The sequence below is a fragment of the Leopardus geoffroyi genome, chromosome A3 (genome assembly GCF_018350155.1).
Source record: "Leopardus geoffroyi isolate Oge1 chromosome A3, O.geoffroyi_Oge1_pat1.0, whole genome shotgun sequence".
NCBI classification, from domain to species: Eukaryota; Metazoa; Chordata; class Mammalia; order Carnivora; family Felidae; genus Leopardus; species Leopardus geoffroyi.
The window spans coordinates 3,617,030-3,631,236 of record NC_059336.1 but is presented as its reverse complement, the minus strand read 5'-3'; the positions used below and the strand labels follow the sequence as shown (position 1 = coordinate 3,631,236).

Sequence of the window (14,207 nt, the reverse complement as noted above, 5' to 3'; positions counted from 1 at the left end):
CCCTCGAGAACTCACAGACGTCCTGCCTCCTCTGTGCTTCGGACAGATCAGACCTAAGGCCGCACAGTGAGGTTCCCCTGCCGTGACTCCTCTGCTTGTCCGCACAGCTGAAATTCTGGATTTCGAGGGCCTCATGCTCTGGGACCCTCCCCTCCCTTTTGAGGAGCTCCAGAACATCAGGGGGATTAATCTGGGGAACTAGACTAGGAACTGGAGGGCATGGGAGGGTGGTTTCAGCCTGGATCTCTTTTTGACAGCTGAGACCACATTTTGGCAACTCTGTCTTATTTCCTCTGTTCTCTTTTTTTCTTCTCTTTGGGGGGAAGTGTTTGCTTCAGCGTATGGGCGCTAGGTGGCAGCAGAGGAGGAGAGAGGCCCCTTAGCTGGGCTTAACTGGGACCAGGGGCGGGGCAGCATACACAAGCTGAGTCCCCACGGGGGTCTTTGCCCGCAGGCCTCCTCACTGACCCTCCACCAGAGGTCAGGGCATTGTCTTCCCCCTCCCCCCAACCCAGACCGACTCACAGACTTGCTTTGCCGGGTCGGCGTGGTGTCGAATTTTTTTTTAATGGGTTGCCAACATTTTAAACATTAAAATCTATTTAAGCATTAAATATTAACATGTGTAAAACATGTCAGTTGTACCTGGAATCCAGATTTCTGGCTTTTCTTGAAAAGTCTTCATATCTGGCCACCCCTGAGTCACAGCAGCCCCATTAAGGTGAGCAGGTGCTCTTGTATTTACTGAAACCCTCACCCCCTGTTCGTATGAATTGCGTGAGGTCCCTTGACTCACCTGTGTTTCACTTGCGTGGACCCTGGACCCATGTGAGTTCACCCCCTCAGGACAAAGCTTTCCCCGTCCAGCTGGATGACGGTCGCTTCCACGTATGGGGGTCCCGTGGCCTCTGCCAACCACACTTGGAATCCTGCCACCGAGTTCCAATCCCAGCCCCTGTCATAGCTTGGAAGCACGATTTGGGGTTGGCTTCTGAGCCTCAGTTTCCTTATCTGAGAAAGGGGAGTGCTAACTGGTGCCCTGGGCGGCTGGATGAGGCGGGCCAGGTACAGCGCTCAGCAGAGCAGGAAATGGGGGGTGATCGTTCAGTGTATTCGTGATTGCCAGCATGTGGCGACCCTGTAAGGGTCCTGGCTGAGGGAGCACAGACAAGCCACGCCACCTCAGTTTCCCCGCCTGTACGCTGGGACCGGGGATGCCTTCCTAGCAGGTGTGGGCGAGGGTTCCAGGCAGCAGAGCAACACCTGCAGGGGAGGCGGTCCCTGTGATGAGCAGGGGCCGCCCCAGGAGGGGTGGAGGTTGGTGGGGGATGAGCTGGTGGAGTGTGGAGAATTGGGGACGGCCCTGGGGGCCACTCTCGGGTGGAGCCCCCCCCCCCCCCCCCGCCTGTGCCCTGTGTCTGGCCACATTGTGAATGGCTGGCACCGTCTCATCCTTGGGCGTCAGCTCAGATGTCCCCTTCTGCCGAGAGGCCTCGCCTGACCTCCGTAGCCCAGCCCACGTGCTCCCGACCCCAGGTGCTCTCAGCCCCCCTGCCTGGCACAGCTCTTTCTCCAGTTGGCTTTCTGTCTGCCTTTCCTCTCTTGGCCCCACCTGGCCGGCCTAGAGGCCCGTCGAGGGCAAGGCCTGGGCCGTGCGTGTTTCCTGGCCGTGCCCACCAAGACCGGTGTTTGTAAAGACCGCTAAATGATGTGTCCCGATGAGACCTACAGTTTTCCTTCTGTCTTCCTGTTCGTGACATCCACGTTCCAGGATTGCGTCAGAAAGTCTTTGTTTTTTATGGAGTGGTCTCGATCTCTGTGTCTCTGTGTCTGTCTCTCTGTTTCTCTCTCTCTTCCTGCTGAGGCTAAGAAGGGGTTGGTCTGTTTGTATCAGTTTAGCGGAAGCCCGCCTCAGCCTCTCTGGGAACAGGTCTGTGTATGAAGAAGTAACAGGTGCCAGGCCCTAACCCAGCTGCCGGGCTCCTGCTGGCCCCATCAGGGAACTGTTGGCCCATTTTACAGATAAGAAGGCTGAGCCTTCTCGAGTTTTGGGGACTTGCCTTGGAGGTCTTACAGCTGGTAAGTAGCAGATTGAGACTGGAGGTCAGATCCGTGTAACGACCAAACCCACGCCTTCTGCTGCCCCCAGCGCCTGACGCCGTGTGGGACTTGGAGTGCACATTCGGGGAGCGTCTGTTAGAGGAGCAAGAGAAGCCTCACCTTCTCAGGCAGGGTTTGAGCAAGTCTATTCTGAGTCTTCAAAATCATTTCATACAAACGGATGTCTCTTGCACATGTATTAAGTGCCAGGCCTGGGGATACAGCAGTAAGAAAGGTAGACTTGGGCCCTGCCCAGAGTCACAAATTCAGGTGAGAAGGGCAGACCCAGTGAAGTCATTGATTCCAAGTAGGAGGAGAGGGGCGTCCGGTTTTCTGTGCCTGAGACCTTGCAGGGGGCTCGTTGGCACTGATGTCTGTGGAGCTCATCCCCCAGGCTTGGGGGCGGGGGGTCTCGTGGATGGAACCGGACAGAGGTGAGCCCTGTCTCTGGCTCTGGGGGCAGGGGACCTGGCACAACTTCTGGAACAGGACGTCAAGGTCACCTGGCCGGGGGGTGGGGGGAGCTGTGTCCTCTGCCCTCGGGCTCATGTCTTTCTGCAGAGTCCCTCCTCCCTGCTCCCGGGGGCTCACGTTCCTCTCGGTCCCTCTCGTGCTCCAGGCCAGCCTGCACTCTTCCAAGGCTCTGGCGGGAAAAACACTGACCCTCCCCTCCGAGGACAGCTTTCCACGCCCACGGGGTCTCCACATCTTGCCACTGTCCACCGGCCACTGCCCCCCAGCCGCGTCATTGAGGAGCTGCACAGGGCGCTGGCCACCAAGCATCGCCAGGACAGGTGAGCCGCCCTGGTAGGGAGACCTGTGTGCCCAGATTTCCATCCAGGCCAGTCTCGTGTCATGCGCCCCGACTGAGTTCCGTGCGCTGCTGTCACTGTCTTGAAATTCTTGAGGTTGGGACAAGAGCCCCGCCTTTTCCCTTTGCCCCGGGCTCTGGTCTTGGGTACCACACTCCAGGAGAGGACATTCGGGGGCTGGACACCGTGGGAGCCTGACCACAAAGCCCCTGCATTTCCCCGGGAGGATCCAGGTTAGGGAGTGCCGTGGAGGAGAAGTAGCCGTCCCGGCCTCTGCAGGCTTTGAGTTTTCGTTAGGCAAGAGTACAGGTAAGCCTGTTCCTGAAGCTTGCACATTGAGTTTTCATTTCCTGTGTCTGTAGGCAGGCTGTGAAGGAGAAGTGGACGGAGGGCAAAGCAGATAGGGAATGGGACGCACGTGTGGTTTGGCAGAAACGCTGCACACGTCCGTCCGTTCTCGGGAAGCCCTGGCCCCGAGTGTACTAAGCATGACAGGCTTCATCATAGGCGTGTGTATGCTGTTCAGGACAGCCATGTGCCTGGACGCAAAGCCTGTGTGCCATCTGGGGCTGCGTGCCCTGTGCATTCAGATCAGAAGCTGGACGCTGCACGTACTCGGGGAATTTGCAATATTATCGGAAGCCCCCAAGTCGATATGCTGGGTCCTCGGACGAAGCGGACAGCGTATAACCCAAACTATCTTCCGCTTCAGTTTTCCAGGACGGGACAGTAAAGCATCCCCGAAGAAGCGGGTGGACGTCCGCCTGTCGAGAACGTCCAGCATGGAGCGGGGCAAGGAGAGGGAGGAGGCTTGGAGCTTTGACGGCGTCTCGGAGAGCAAGCGGACGGCAGCCAAGGGCTCGGAGGAGAACAAGGAGAACTTGATCGTGAATTCCGAACTCAAGGACGACCTGCTGGTGTATCAGGATGAAGAGGCTCTGAACGACTCCATCATCTCTGGTGAGGGGAGGGCGGGGTCGGCGGGGCCACGCTGACCAGGCGCTTCTGCCCCTGGCGCGGAGGAGGGGTGGGGGCGAAGGAAGGGAGACACGCCTCCGAGGATGAGCGGGGGTGTGTGCGGACAGGCCCTGGGCTGGGAGTAGGAGACGCAGACCGAGCCTCTATTATTTTGGTAACTGCGTATTGATTTTCGTGTTTTTGTAAACCCGTAAACGAGGCTCAGCAAGTAACTTTGAGAGCGTCGCTGCCTGGGAACGCACGGCAGAAAGTCGTACAGGCGGTGCTCGGAGGTCCGGTGCTTGGAAATATAGTAAAAATGCTACCAGCAAAGCGAAATGAGGTGGAAGGGGGAGGGGGAAGGGGATGGGGCCCAGCGGCCGTCCCGGACGTGGCACACGTGTGACCACACCTGCTTGTGTGGGAACGCAGGTTCACAGGCCTTGAGATGACGGGCATCAGGTCTGTCCTCACAGCGTGCTCTGGAGCCAGAGTGACTGCTGTGTCTTACCCTGAGGACACAGGCTCAGGGAGGCAGCGCATCGCGGCCGCCCCGATGGGGCAGAGGATGTGCAGGCCGGGACCAGGAAGCGCAGGGAGGGTCACCTGCGGGCCCCGGGGGCCGTGCTGAGTGCCCACTACTTGGAGGAGGGTCGGTATCACACAGTGGTACGCCCTTGTCCACACGGTGCCTGGTCGTAAGGAGTGAGAGAGCAGCGGATAGATGAATGGCTTTATATACTGTCTGCAAGGCCGTTGGGTCCCCCGAGGTCCGAGATATTGCTGTGTTGACTCCGTGTGTCCATCAGAGGGTCTCGTGGGTGTCTCCAGCCTTAGATCTTCAGGTCTGAGCTCTTGATCTTGGCCCCCAAACCTGGCCTGTTGCCCGTCCCTGAAAACAGTGCCTCTGCCCTCCCTGTGGCCCGGACCCACCCTGACACTCTCTTGAAGTGGCACCTGCCAAGTAGGCAGGTGGTCATGGGTCCTCTGGACTCCTCCTTGGAGCAGACCCCAGGTCTGGCCGTGTCCTCCCCGGGCCCTGTGTCCCTGCCTGTCCCTGTCACCCCTGGGCTCTTCCTCTCCCTGAACTCCCTTGGACGCGGCCACGGGCCCTCGCTGTTCTTTACACGCACCGACCATCTGCCAACCACAGCATCCTCCTGGCCTCTGCACGGGGGTTGTGTGTGTGGCTCCTCTGGGTTCCAAACCCCACCTCCTCCTGGAAGCTGGTCCTGGGTACACAAGTGAGCCTGTCCCCACCACAGCTCTGCCAGCCCCTCACTCCACCTGACCTTCCCCGCGGCTCCGTGTCCCCCTGACTTGGCTTACGCGCCCCCTTCCCAGAGCATAGACCCCATGAGGTCAAGGGCTTTGTCCAGTAGCTCGTGCTGTGTTTGCAATCTGGGGGTGCAAAGTGCACACTAGATGTCAGTGGAGCCAGGCCATCAGGGGGCTCAAGGGGAGGGTCCCTGTCACGTATGAACAGGTACCAGCCTGGGGAGCCCTTGTCCTCAGCTGCGCTGTCCCATGGACAGTTAGCTGTTTCTCCCGGGGTTTCTCCTGGGGCATGGGCCAAACTTGCACCTCTTGTCACGTGTGCCTCAAAATGTGTCCTCAAGCGAGCAGCACTTGACTGTGGTCTGACGGGAGCAGGGTGGGTAGAATTCACTCCAGAAACCCTGCTGTTGCTAGCGCGCGCAGGCTCGCTGCCCAGCTGCCTGGGGAACGTGATGCACGTACTGCATTTGCAGACCCTGAGCAGAGCAACCCTGTCCTCCGTCCCCTCCTCCGTGGGCACCCGTGTTCCCGCCTCATGGTTGAGGCCTCACGTTCAACCCCAAGAACATCCTGTTGTGGGCTGGGCTTGTTGCGCGCGCCATCAGGCATATCTGGAGACCCCGGTCTTCTGCAAATTCAGCCCCTGGGTGCTCATCTCCAGGAGAGTCCAGGGCTCCTGAAGCCTGGGAACCAGTCTGGAGAATGGGTTCTTTGCTTTTACACATTCTTATATGTGTCCGTAATTCCCTCAAAGTTATGAACCTCTCAGCCGAAGTACTTGGAGGGGGAAAAAAAAAACCTATTTCGGTTCTAGACAAAGCCTAGAAATGTTACTTTTAGGGAGAGTGTTATCGTAGGAAAGACCCACGAAAGTATTTTGCTTTGCTCGATAGGACAGCAGTGGCTGTTACTTGCTTCTCCCGGGTTCAAGCCCTGCGCCCAAGGCTGGTAGGTTATTTGTCAGTCCCTGTGGTGCTGAGGCAGAAAAACAGCAAAGCAGTAGATTCACCAATTATTGGCCACAAAAACCCCGCAATGTTACCTATCTATTTAGCGTACTGTTGACGGAACCTTGGAGGCATCATCCCGTCTCACGTGAACAGTCCCAGGATGGGTGAACCCAAATTCTCTAATAAGGTGGCACCAGAGTTTCATTTCCAGAGCTGGTGGTGACCCCACCCAAGGCAGGTTGCCTCGTGAATCAGTTGGGAGACGGAAAGACCGTCCTGCTTGACTGAGCTGTAGAGAAAGACGTCTCTTGTCCTGAGTCTGGCGGTTGGACTTGCGCGCAGAGCAACTTCATCGTCGTGGTCAGCACAGAAAGGGGCGCAACAGACCGTGTGTTTCTATCTCGTGCCTCCTGCCAGACTGCGGTGTGCACACAGGGGCACCCTCACAGCTGTGCGCAGTCGGTGCTGGGTGAAAACGGGGCACCGAGAACATTCTCCGGTTTGTCCAAGGTGAATTCTTAAGATTTAATTTTTTAAGAGCAGCTTTAGGGTCACAAGAAAATCAGGAGAAAGTTACAGAGACTTCCGTGTGCCTCCTCCAACCCCCCTCCCCCACCACCACCCCCGCCCCGCCTCCCCGTGACCAGCCTCACTCACCAGACTGGTACGTTTGTTACAACAGATAAACCGACGTTGACCCCTCGTCACCCTAAGTGTTCACTCCCGATGTCGTGCGCTCTGGGCATTTAGACAAATGTGCAGTGACTGGTGTCTATCGTGATACTGTCATTTGGAGAATTTTTGCTGCTCCCCACATCCCCCGTGCTCCACCTGTTCCCCTCTCCCCACCGCCCCCTCCCCCGCAACCACTGATCGTTTTATTATCTCCATGGTTGAACCTTTCAAGAATGTCCTAGAGTTGGAATCTTCAGGCTGGCTTCTTTCTCGTAGTACCGTGCATCCAAGTCTCCTCCGTGTCTCTTCATGGCTTGATAGCTCATTTCTTTTCAGTGCTAAGTAATATTCCGTTGTCTGGGTGGGCCCCAGTTGACCCGCTCACCTACTGAAGGACATCTTGGTTCCTTCCAAGTTTTGGCAATCATGAACTAAGCCGCTGTGAAAGTCCACGTGCGATTTTGTGTGTGTGGACATAAGCTTTCACCTCCTTTGGGTGAATACCCACGAGTGAGGTTGCTAGATCAGTATGGTAAGACTGTGTTTCGATTTGTAAGAACCCGCCAAACTGTGTCCCCAAGGCGCCGTGCCATGTTGCGTTGCATTGCCAGCAGCAATGAACGAGAGGGTTCCAGATCTGGGCCGCTCTAAGAGGTCGTCGTGCTGTCTCGTTGTTTTGACTTGCGTCTCCCTGATGACCGATGCTGCGGAGCAACTTTCCATACACTTACTTGCTCTCTGTGCGTCTCCTTGGGTGAGGTGGCAAGGTTTTGGACCCATCATTTCTTAATCGGGCTGTTTCTTTTCTTTTTTTTTTTTTTAATTTTTTTTTTTCAACGTTTATTTGTTTTTGGGACAGAGAGAGACAGAGCATGAACGGGGGAGGGGCAGAGAGAGAGGGAGACACAGAATCGGAAACAGGCTCCAGGCTCTGAGCCATCAGCCCAGAGCCTGACACGGGGCTCGAACTCACGGACCACGAGATCGTGACCTGGCTGAAGTCGGACGCTTAACCGACTGTGCCACCCAGGCGTCCCCGGGCTGTTTCTTTTCTTACTATTGGGTTTTAAGGGTTTCTTTATATTTTGGATGGCAGTCCTTTCTCAGATGTGACCTTTGAAAATATCTTCTCCCAGTCTGTGGCTTGTCTTATTCTCTTGACATTGTCTTTCATTGAGCACAAGTTTTTAATTTTAATGGAGTCTAGCTTGTCCATTAACTGTCATGGATCATGCGTTGGGCAGCGTATCTGAAAAGACCTCGTCATACTCAAGCTCACTTAGGTTTTCGCACATTATCCTCCAAGTTTTATACTTTGGAGTTCTACATTTAGGTCTGTGATTCATTTAGTGAATGTCGCATGGTATGTATCAAGATTCATTTTTCTGCGTGGGCTGTCCAATTCTAGCTAATTTGCTATTTAAGATGAACATAGAATTCTAATGTTTCATTTAAATTTAACATATTTAATAGCTAACAATTTAAATAATTGTTCCTAATATGTTGTTGAGGATTTTTACACCTGTGTTCATGAGACGTCCTGGTCCATCGTGGTTTTTCTCTTGTAATATCTTTGTCTGGTTTTGGTTTTAGGGTAATGCTGGCCTCATAGAATGAGTTAGCCTCCTGTCCTCTGCTTCTGTTCTCTGCAAGAGATTATAGGGAATTGGCATAATACCTTCTTTATAAGTCCAGTAGAATTCACCAGTGAACCCATCTCGGCCTGACGTTCTCTGTTTGGAAGGTTATTAATTATTGACTCAATTTCTTTAATAAATATAGCCTGTGCAGGGGCACCTGGGTGGCTCAGTCAGTTAAGTGTCTGACTCTTGACTTCAGCTCAGGTCACGATCTCCCGGTCCGTGAGTTCAAGCCCCACATCAGGCTCTGAGCTGACAGCATAGAGCCTGCCTGAGATTCTGTCTCCTCCTCTGCACCTCCTCTGCTTGCTCTCTGTCTCTTTCTCAAAATAATTAAAAATAAACTTAAAAAAAATAAAAATAAGCCTGTTCAGATCATCTATTTGTTCTTGTGATTTTGAACAGATTGTGTCTTTCCAGGAATTGGTCCGTTTCATGTAGGTCATGCAGTTAGTGGGGATGGAGTTGTCCATAGTACTTCTTTATTCTTTTAATGTCCAGGGGGTCCGTACAGCTGCCCCTTCTTTCATTTCTGATATTAGCAATTTTGTGGCCTCTGTCTTTTTTTCTTAGGTATCTTGGCTGGAGGCCAATTTTATTGACCTTTTCAAAGAACCAGCTTTTGGTTTCATTGATTTTTCTCTTATTGATTTGCTGTTTGACTCTCACTAATTTCTGCTGTAATTCTTATTTCTATCCGCCTGCTTACTCTGGATTTAATTTGCTCATCTTTTTCTAGTTTCCTAACATGGACATTAGGGTATCGATTTTAGCTCTTTTTTCATTTCCAATCCATGCATTCAGTGCTATAAATTTTCCTCTAAGCGCTGCTTTTACTCCATCTGACAAACTTTGAAAAGCTGTGTTTTCATTTTCACTTAGTTCAAAATATTTTAAAATTACTCTTGACGTTTCTTCTTTGGCCCATGCGTTGTTTCAAAGTGTGCTGTTAAACCTCCATGGGTACTGAGGTTTTCCGGTTGCCTTTCTGTAACCGATTACTGGTTTAACTGCTTTGTGGTCTGAGAGCAGACATCATATGATTTGTATTCTTTTGTATTTGTTGAGGGTGTGTTTTATGGGCCAGAATGTGGTGTTGTCTTGGCGAATGTCCCTCATGAGCTGGAGAACAATGTATACCCTGCTCTTGTTGGGTGAGGTAGTCTATGGGTGTCACTTATACACAGTTGGTCGACTGTGCTGTGGAGTTCAACCATGTCCTTGCTGATTTTCCGTTCCTGGATCTGCCCGCTTCCGAGAGGGGTGTTGGAGTCTCAGTTATGATCATATGTTCGTCTGTGCCTCCTTACGGTTCTGTTTTTGTCTCACGAAGTTTGACATGCTGTTGTTGAGCATGTAGTTGTTAAGAACTGTTACGTGTTGAGAATTGATCCCTTTTGGGGCGCCTGTGGGACTCAGCTGGTTAAGCGTCAGACTTCAGCTCAGCTCATGATCTTGCGGTTCGTGAGTTCGAGCCCCAAGTCGGGCTCTGTGCTGACAGCTCGGAGCCTGGAGCCTGCTTCGGATTCTGTGTCTCCCTCTCTCTCTGCTCCTCCCCTACTCACTCTCTGTTTCTCTCTCTCTCTCTTAAAAATAAACAAGCATTAACAAATTTCAAAAAAAGAGTATTAAAAGAAATGACCCGTTTATCATATGGAATGCCCTTCCTATCCCTGACAGCCTTTCTTGCTTTGAGGTCTGCTCTGTCTGAAACGCCTGCTTCCTCTAGGTTAGGGTTAGCATGGCATATTTCTCTCCATCCATTATTCTTAACCTTGATGTGTCTTTATATCCAAAGTAGTTTCTTTAGACAACATAGAGTCGGGTCTTATTTTTTGATCCACTCTAACAATCTCTGTCTTTTAATTGGTATATTTAGGCCATGACAGTCAAAGTGATTATTGATAAAGTTGGGTTAATATCTACCATACATGTTTCTGTTTTCTATTTGTTGCCCTTGTTCTTTGTTCTTCTATACTACCTTTTGTGCTTTTATTTCATTTTAATTCCAGTATAGTTAACGCACAGTGTTACATGTTAGTTTCAGTTGTACAACATAGTGGTTCCACGCTTCTATGCATCACCCGGTGCTCATCACAAGTGCCCTCTGTAATTCCCGTCACCTATTTCCCCCACCCCCCATCCACCTCCCCTCTGGTAACCGTCAGTTTGTTCTCTATTGTTAAGAGTCTGTTTCTTGGTTTGTCTCTTTTTTTCCTTTGTTCATTTATTTTGTTTCTTAAATTCCACCTATGAGTGAAATCATATGGTATTGGGCTTTCTCTGACTTACTTCCCTTAGCATTATACCCTCTAGATCCATCCATATTGTTGCAAGTGGCAAGATTTCATTCTCTATGATGGCTGAAAAATATTCATTGTGTGTGTATACACACACATAAACACACACACACACACACCACATCATCTTTATCCATTCATCTCTCAATGGACACTTGGGCTGCTTCCATCATTTGGCGATTGTCAGTAATGCTGCTATAAACGTATTGGTGCATTATCCTTTTGAATATGAAGTTTTTGTATTCTTTGGGTAAATGCCTAGTAGTGCAATTGATGGGTCGTAGGGTAGTTTTATTTTTAATTTTTTGAGGAACTGCCATACTGCTTTCCGCAGAGGCTGCACCAGTTTGCATTCCCACCAAGAGTGCCCAGGGGTTCCTTTTTCTCCACATCCTCACCAACAATTGCCACTTTTGTGTTTTTTTTATTTTAGCCATTCTGACAGTTATGAAGTGATATCTCATTGTCATTTTGATTTGCATTTCCCTGATGATGACTGGTATTGAGCATCTCTTCATGTGTCCATTTGCCATCTGTATGTTTTTTTTTTTTGGAGAAATATCTTTTCATGCTATCTATTTTTTTTTTAATTGAATTGGTTGGCTTTTTTTTTTTTTTCGGTGTTGGGTTGTATAAGTATATAATACATTTTGGATACTAATCCTTTATATGTCATTTGCAAATATCTTCTCCCATTTGGTAGCATCTTTTACTTTTGTTGATTGTTTCCTTTGCTGTGCAGAAGCTTTTATTTTGATGAAGTTCCAATAGTTTATTTTTGCTTTTGTTTCCCTTGCCTCAGGAGACCTATCTCGTAAGAAGTGGCTATGGCTAATGTCAAAGAAGTTACTGCCTCTGTTCTTTTCTAGGATTTTTATGGTTTCAGTCTCACGTTTAGGTCTTTAATCCATTTTTTTTAATTTTTACTTTTTAACATTTGTTCATTTTTGAGAGACAGAGACAGAACATGAGTGGGGGAAGGTCAGAGAGGGAGACACTGAATCCGAAGAAGGCTCCAGGCTCTGAGCTGTCAGCACAGCTGGAACTCACGAACCATGAGACCATGACCTGAACTGAAGCTGGACGCTCAACCAACTGAGCCAGCCAGGTGCCCCATAGGTCTTTAATCCATTTTAAGTTCCTTTTTGTGTATGGTGTAGGAAAGTGGTCCGGTTTCATTCTTTTGCCTGTCGCTGCCCAATTTTCCCAGCATTCGAAGAGACTCTTTTTTTTTTTGCATTGTATATTCCTTCCTCCTACCATATAATCACGGGTTCATTTCCAGGTTTTCTACTCTGTTCTACTGATGCGTGTGTCTGTCTTTGTGCTAGTACCATACTCCTTTGATTCCTACAGCTTTGTCACATATCTTGCAATCTGGAGCCGTGGTACCTCCAGCTTTGTTTTTCTTTTTCAAGATAGCTTTGGCTATTCGGAGTCTTGTGGTTCCATACACGTTTTAGGACCGTTTGTTCTAGTTGTGTGAAAAATCCTGGTGGCATTTGGATAGGGATTGCATTAAGTTTGTATTGCTTTGGGTAGTATGGACATATTAACAATACGTCTTCCGGTCCATGAGCATGGAATATCTTTCCATTTGTGTGATCCTCAATTTCTTTCATCAGTGCTTTATGGTTTTCAGAGCACAGGTCTTTCACCTCCTTGGTTAAGTTCATTTCTAGGTGCTTTGTTATCTTTGGTGCAATTGTAAATGGGATTGTTTTCTTAATACTTCTTTCTGCCGCTTCCTTATCAGTGTATAGAAATGCAATGGATTTCTCCACATTGATTTGTGTATCCTACAATCTTACTGAATTCTGGTATCAGTGCTAGTAGGTTTTTTTGTGGAGTCTTTAGGGTTTCCTCTATATAGTATCATGTTATCTGCAAATAGTGAAAGTTTTCCTTCTTCCTTACCAACTTGGATGCTTTTTATTTTTGTTGTCTGATTGCTGTGGGTGGACTTCCAGTACTATGTTGAATGAAAGTGGTGAGAGTGGAACATCCTTGTCTTCTGACCTTAGGGACAAATCTCCCAGGTTCCCCCCATTGAGTATGATGTTCATTGTGGTTTTCCATATGAGGCCTTTATTACGTTGAGGTATGTTCCCTCGGGATGTTGTACTTTGTCAAATGCTTTTTCTGCATCTATTGAAATGATCATGTCATTTTTATCATTTATTGATGTGATGTACCCTATTTGTTGATTTGTGAATATTGAACCACCGCTGCGACCCTGGAATAAATCCTACTTGACGTAGTGAATGATTTTTTAAAGTATTGTTGGCTTCTGTTTGGTAATATTTTGTTGAGGATTTTTAAAATTATTTTAGTGTTTATTTATTTTTGAGAGAGAGAGGGACAGAGTGTAAGTGGGGAAGGGGCAGAGAAAGAGGAAGACACAGAATCTGAAGCAGCCTCCAGGCTCTGAGCTGTCAGCACAGGGCCCGATGCAGGGCTCGAACCCACAAACTGTGAGATCATGACCTAAGTTGAAGTCGGACACTTAACCCACTGAGCCACCCAAGCGCCCCGAGAATGTTTGCATCCATGTCCATCAGAGATATTGGCCTATAGTGCCAATATCTCTTTTTTGGTAGTGTCTTTCTGGTTTTGGTATCTGGGTAATGCTGGCCTCATAGAATGAATTTGGAAGTTTTCCTTCCTCTTCTATTTCTGGAATAGTTTGAGAAAAATAGGTATTAACTCTTCTTTAAACATTTGGAATTCACCTGTGAAGCCATCTGGTCCTGGACTTTTGTTTGTTGGGGGTTTTTTGATTACTGATTCAATTTCATCGCTGATAATTGGTCTGTTCAGATTTTCTTTTTCTTCCTGCTTCAGTTTTGGGAGCTTATATGCTTCTAGGAATTTATCCGTTTCTTCTAGATTGTCCAACTTGAATATTCTCTTCTAGTCTTTTTTTTTATGAGTCTCGTTAGACGTTTATCAATTTCATTGATCTTTTCATAGAACCAGCTCCTGGTTTCACTGATTGGTTCTATAGTGTGTGTGTGTGTGTGTGTGTGTGTGTGTGTGTGTGTGTGTTTTAATTTCTATATCATTTATTTCTGTTAAAATCTTTATTATTTTTTTTTCCTTTTACTGGTTTGGGTTTTGTTCTTCCTAGCTCTGATAGGTGTAAGATTATGTTGTTTGAGATTTTTGTTGCTTCTTGAGGTAGCCCTGTATTGCTATATGCTTTCCTCTTAGAACAGCTTTTGCTCCATCCCAAAGATTTTGGAACATTGTGTTTTCATTTTCATTTGTCTCCATGTATTTTTTGATTTCCTCTTTGCTTTCTTGGTTGACCTATTTGTCGCTTAGCAGCATGTTATTTAACCTTCCATGCATTTGTGCCCTTTGCAGAGTTTTTCTTGTGCTTGATTTCTAGTTTCATAGTGTTGTGGTCAGAAAAGATGCGTGGTATGACTTTGATCATTTTGAATTTATTGAGACTTTGTTGTGAATTTGTTTGGTCTAATATATGATCTA

At 48.9% G+C, this 14,207-nt stretch overlaps 1 protein-coding gene across 5 annotated transcripts in view; it reads left to right on the top strand.

Annotated features, from left to right (window-relative positions):
• The window catches only part of PHACTR3 (phosphatase and actin regulator 3), a 214,912-nt gene that overhangs the window by 134,516 nt on the left and 66,189 nt on the right, over positions 1 to 14,207 (top strand). For all 5 annotated transcript variants that reach the window (XM_045444072.1, XM_045444073.1, XM_045444070.1 and 2 more), the window contains 2 exons: positions 2,720 to 2,894; positions 3,625 to 3,872. In XM_045444072.1, the coding sequence (XP_045300028.1) occupies positions 2,720 to 2,894; positions 3,625 to 3,872 (423 nt within the window). The remainder of the gene's footprint in view (positions 1 to 2,719; positions 2,895 to 3,624; positions 3,873 to 14,207) is intronic.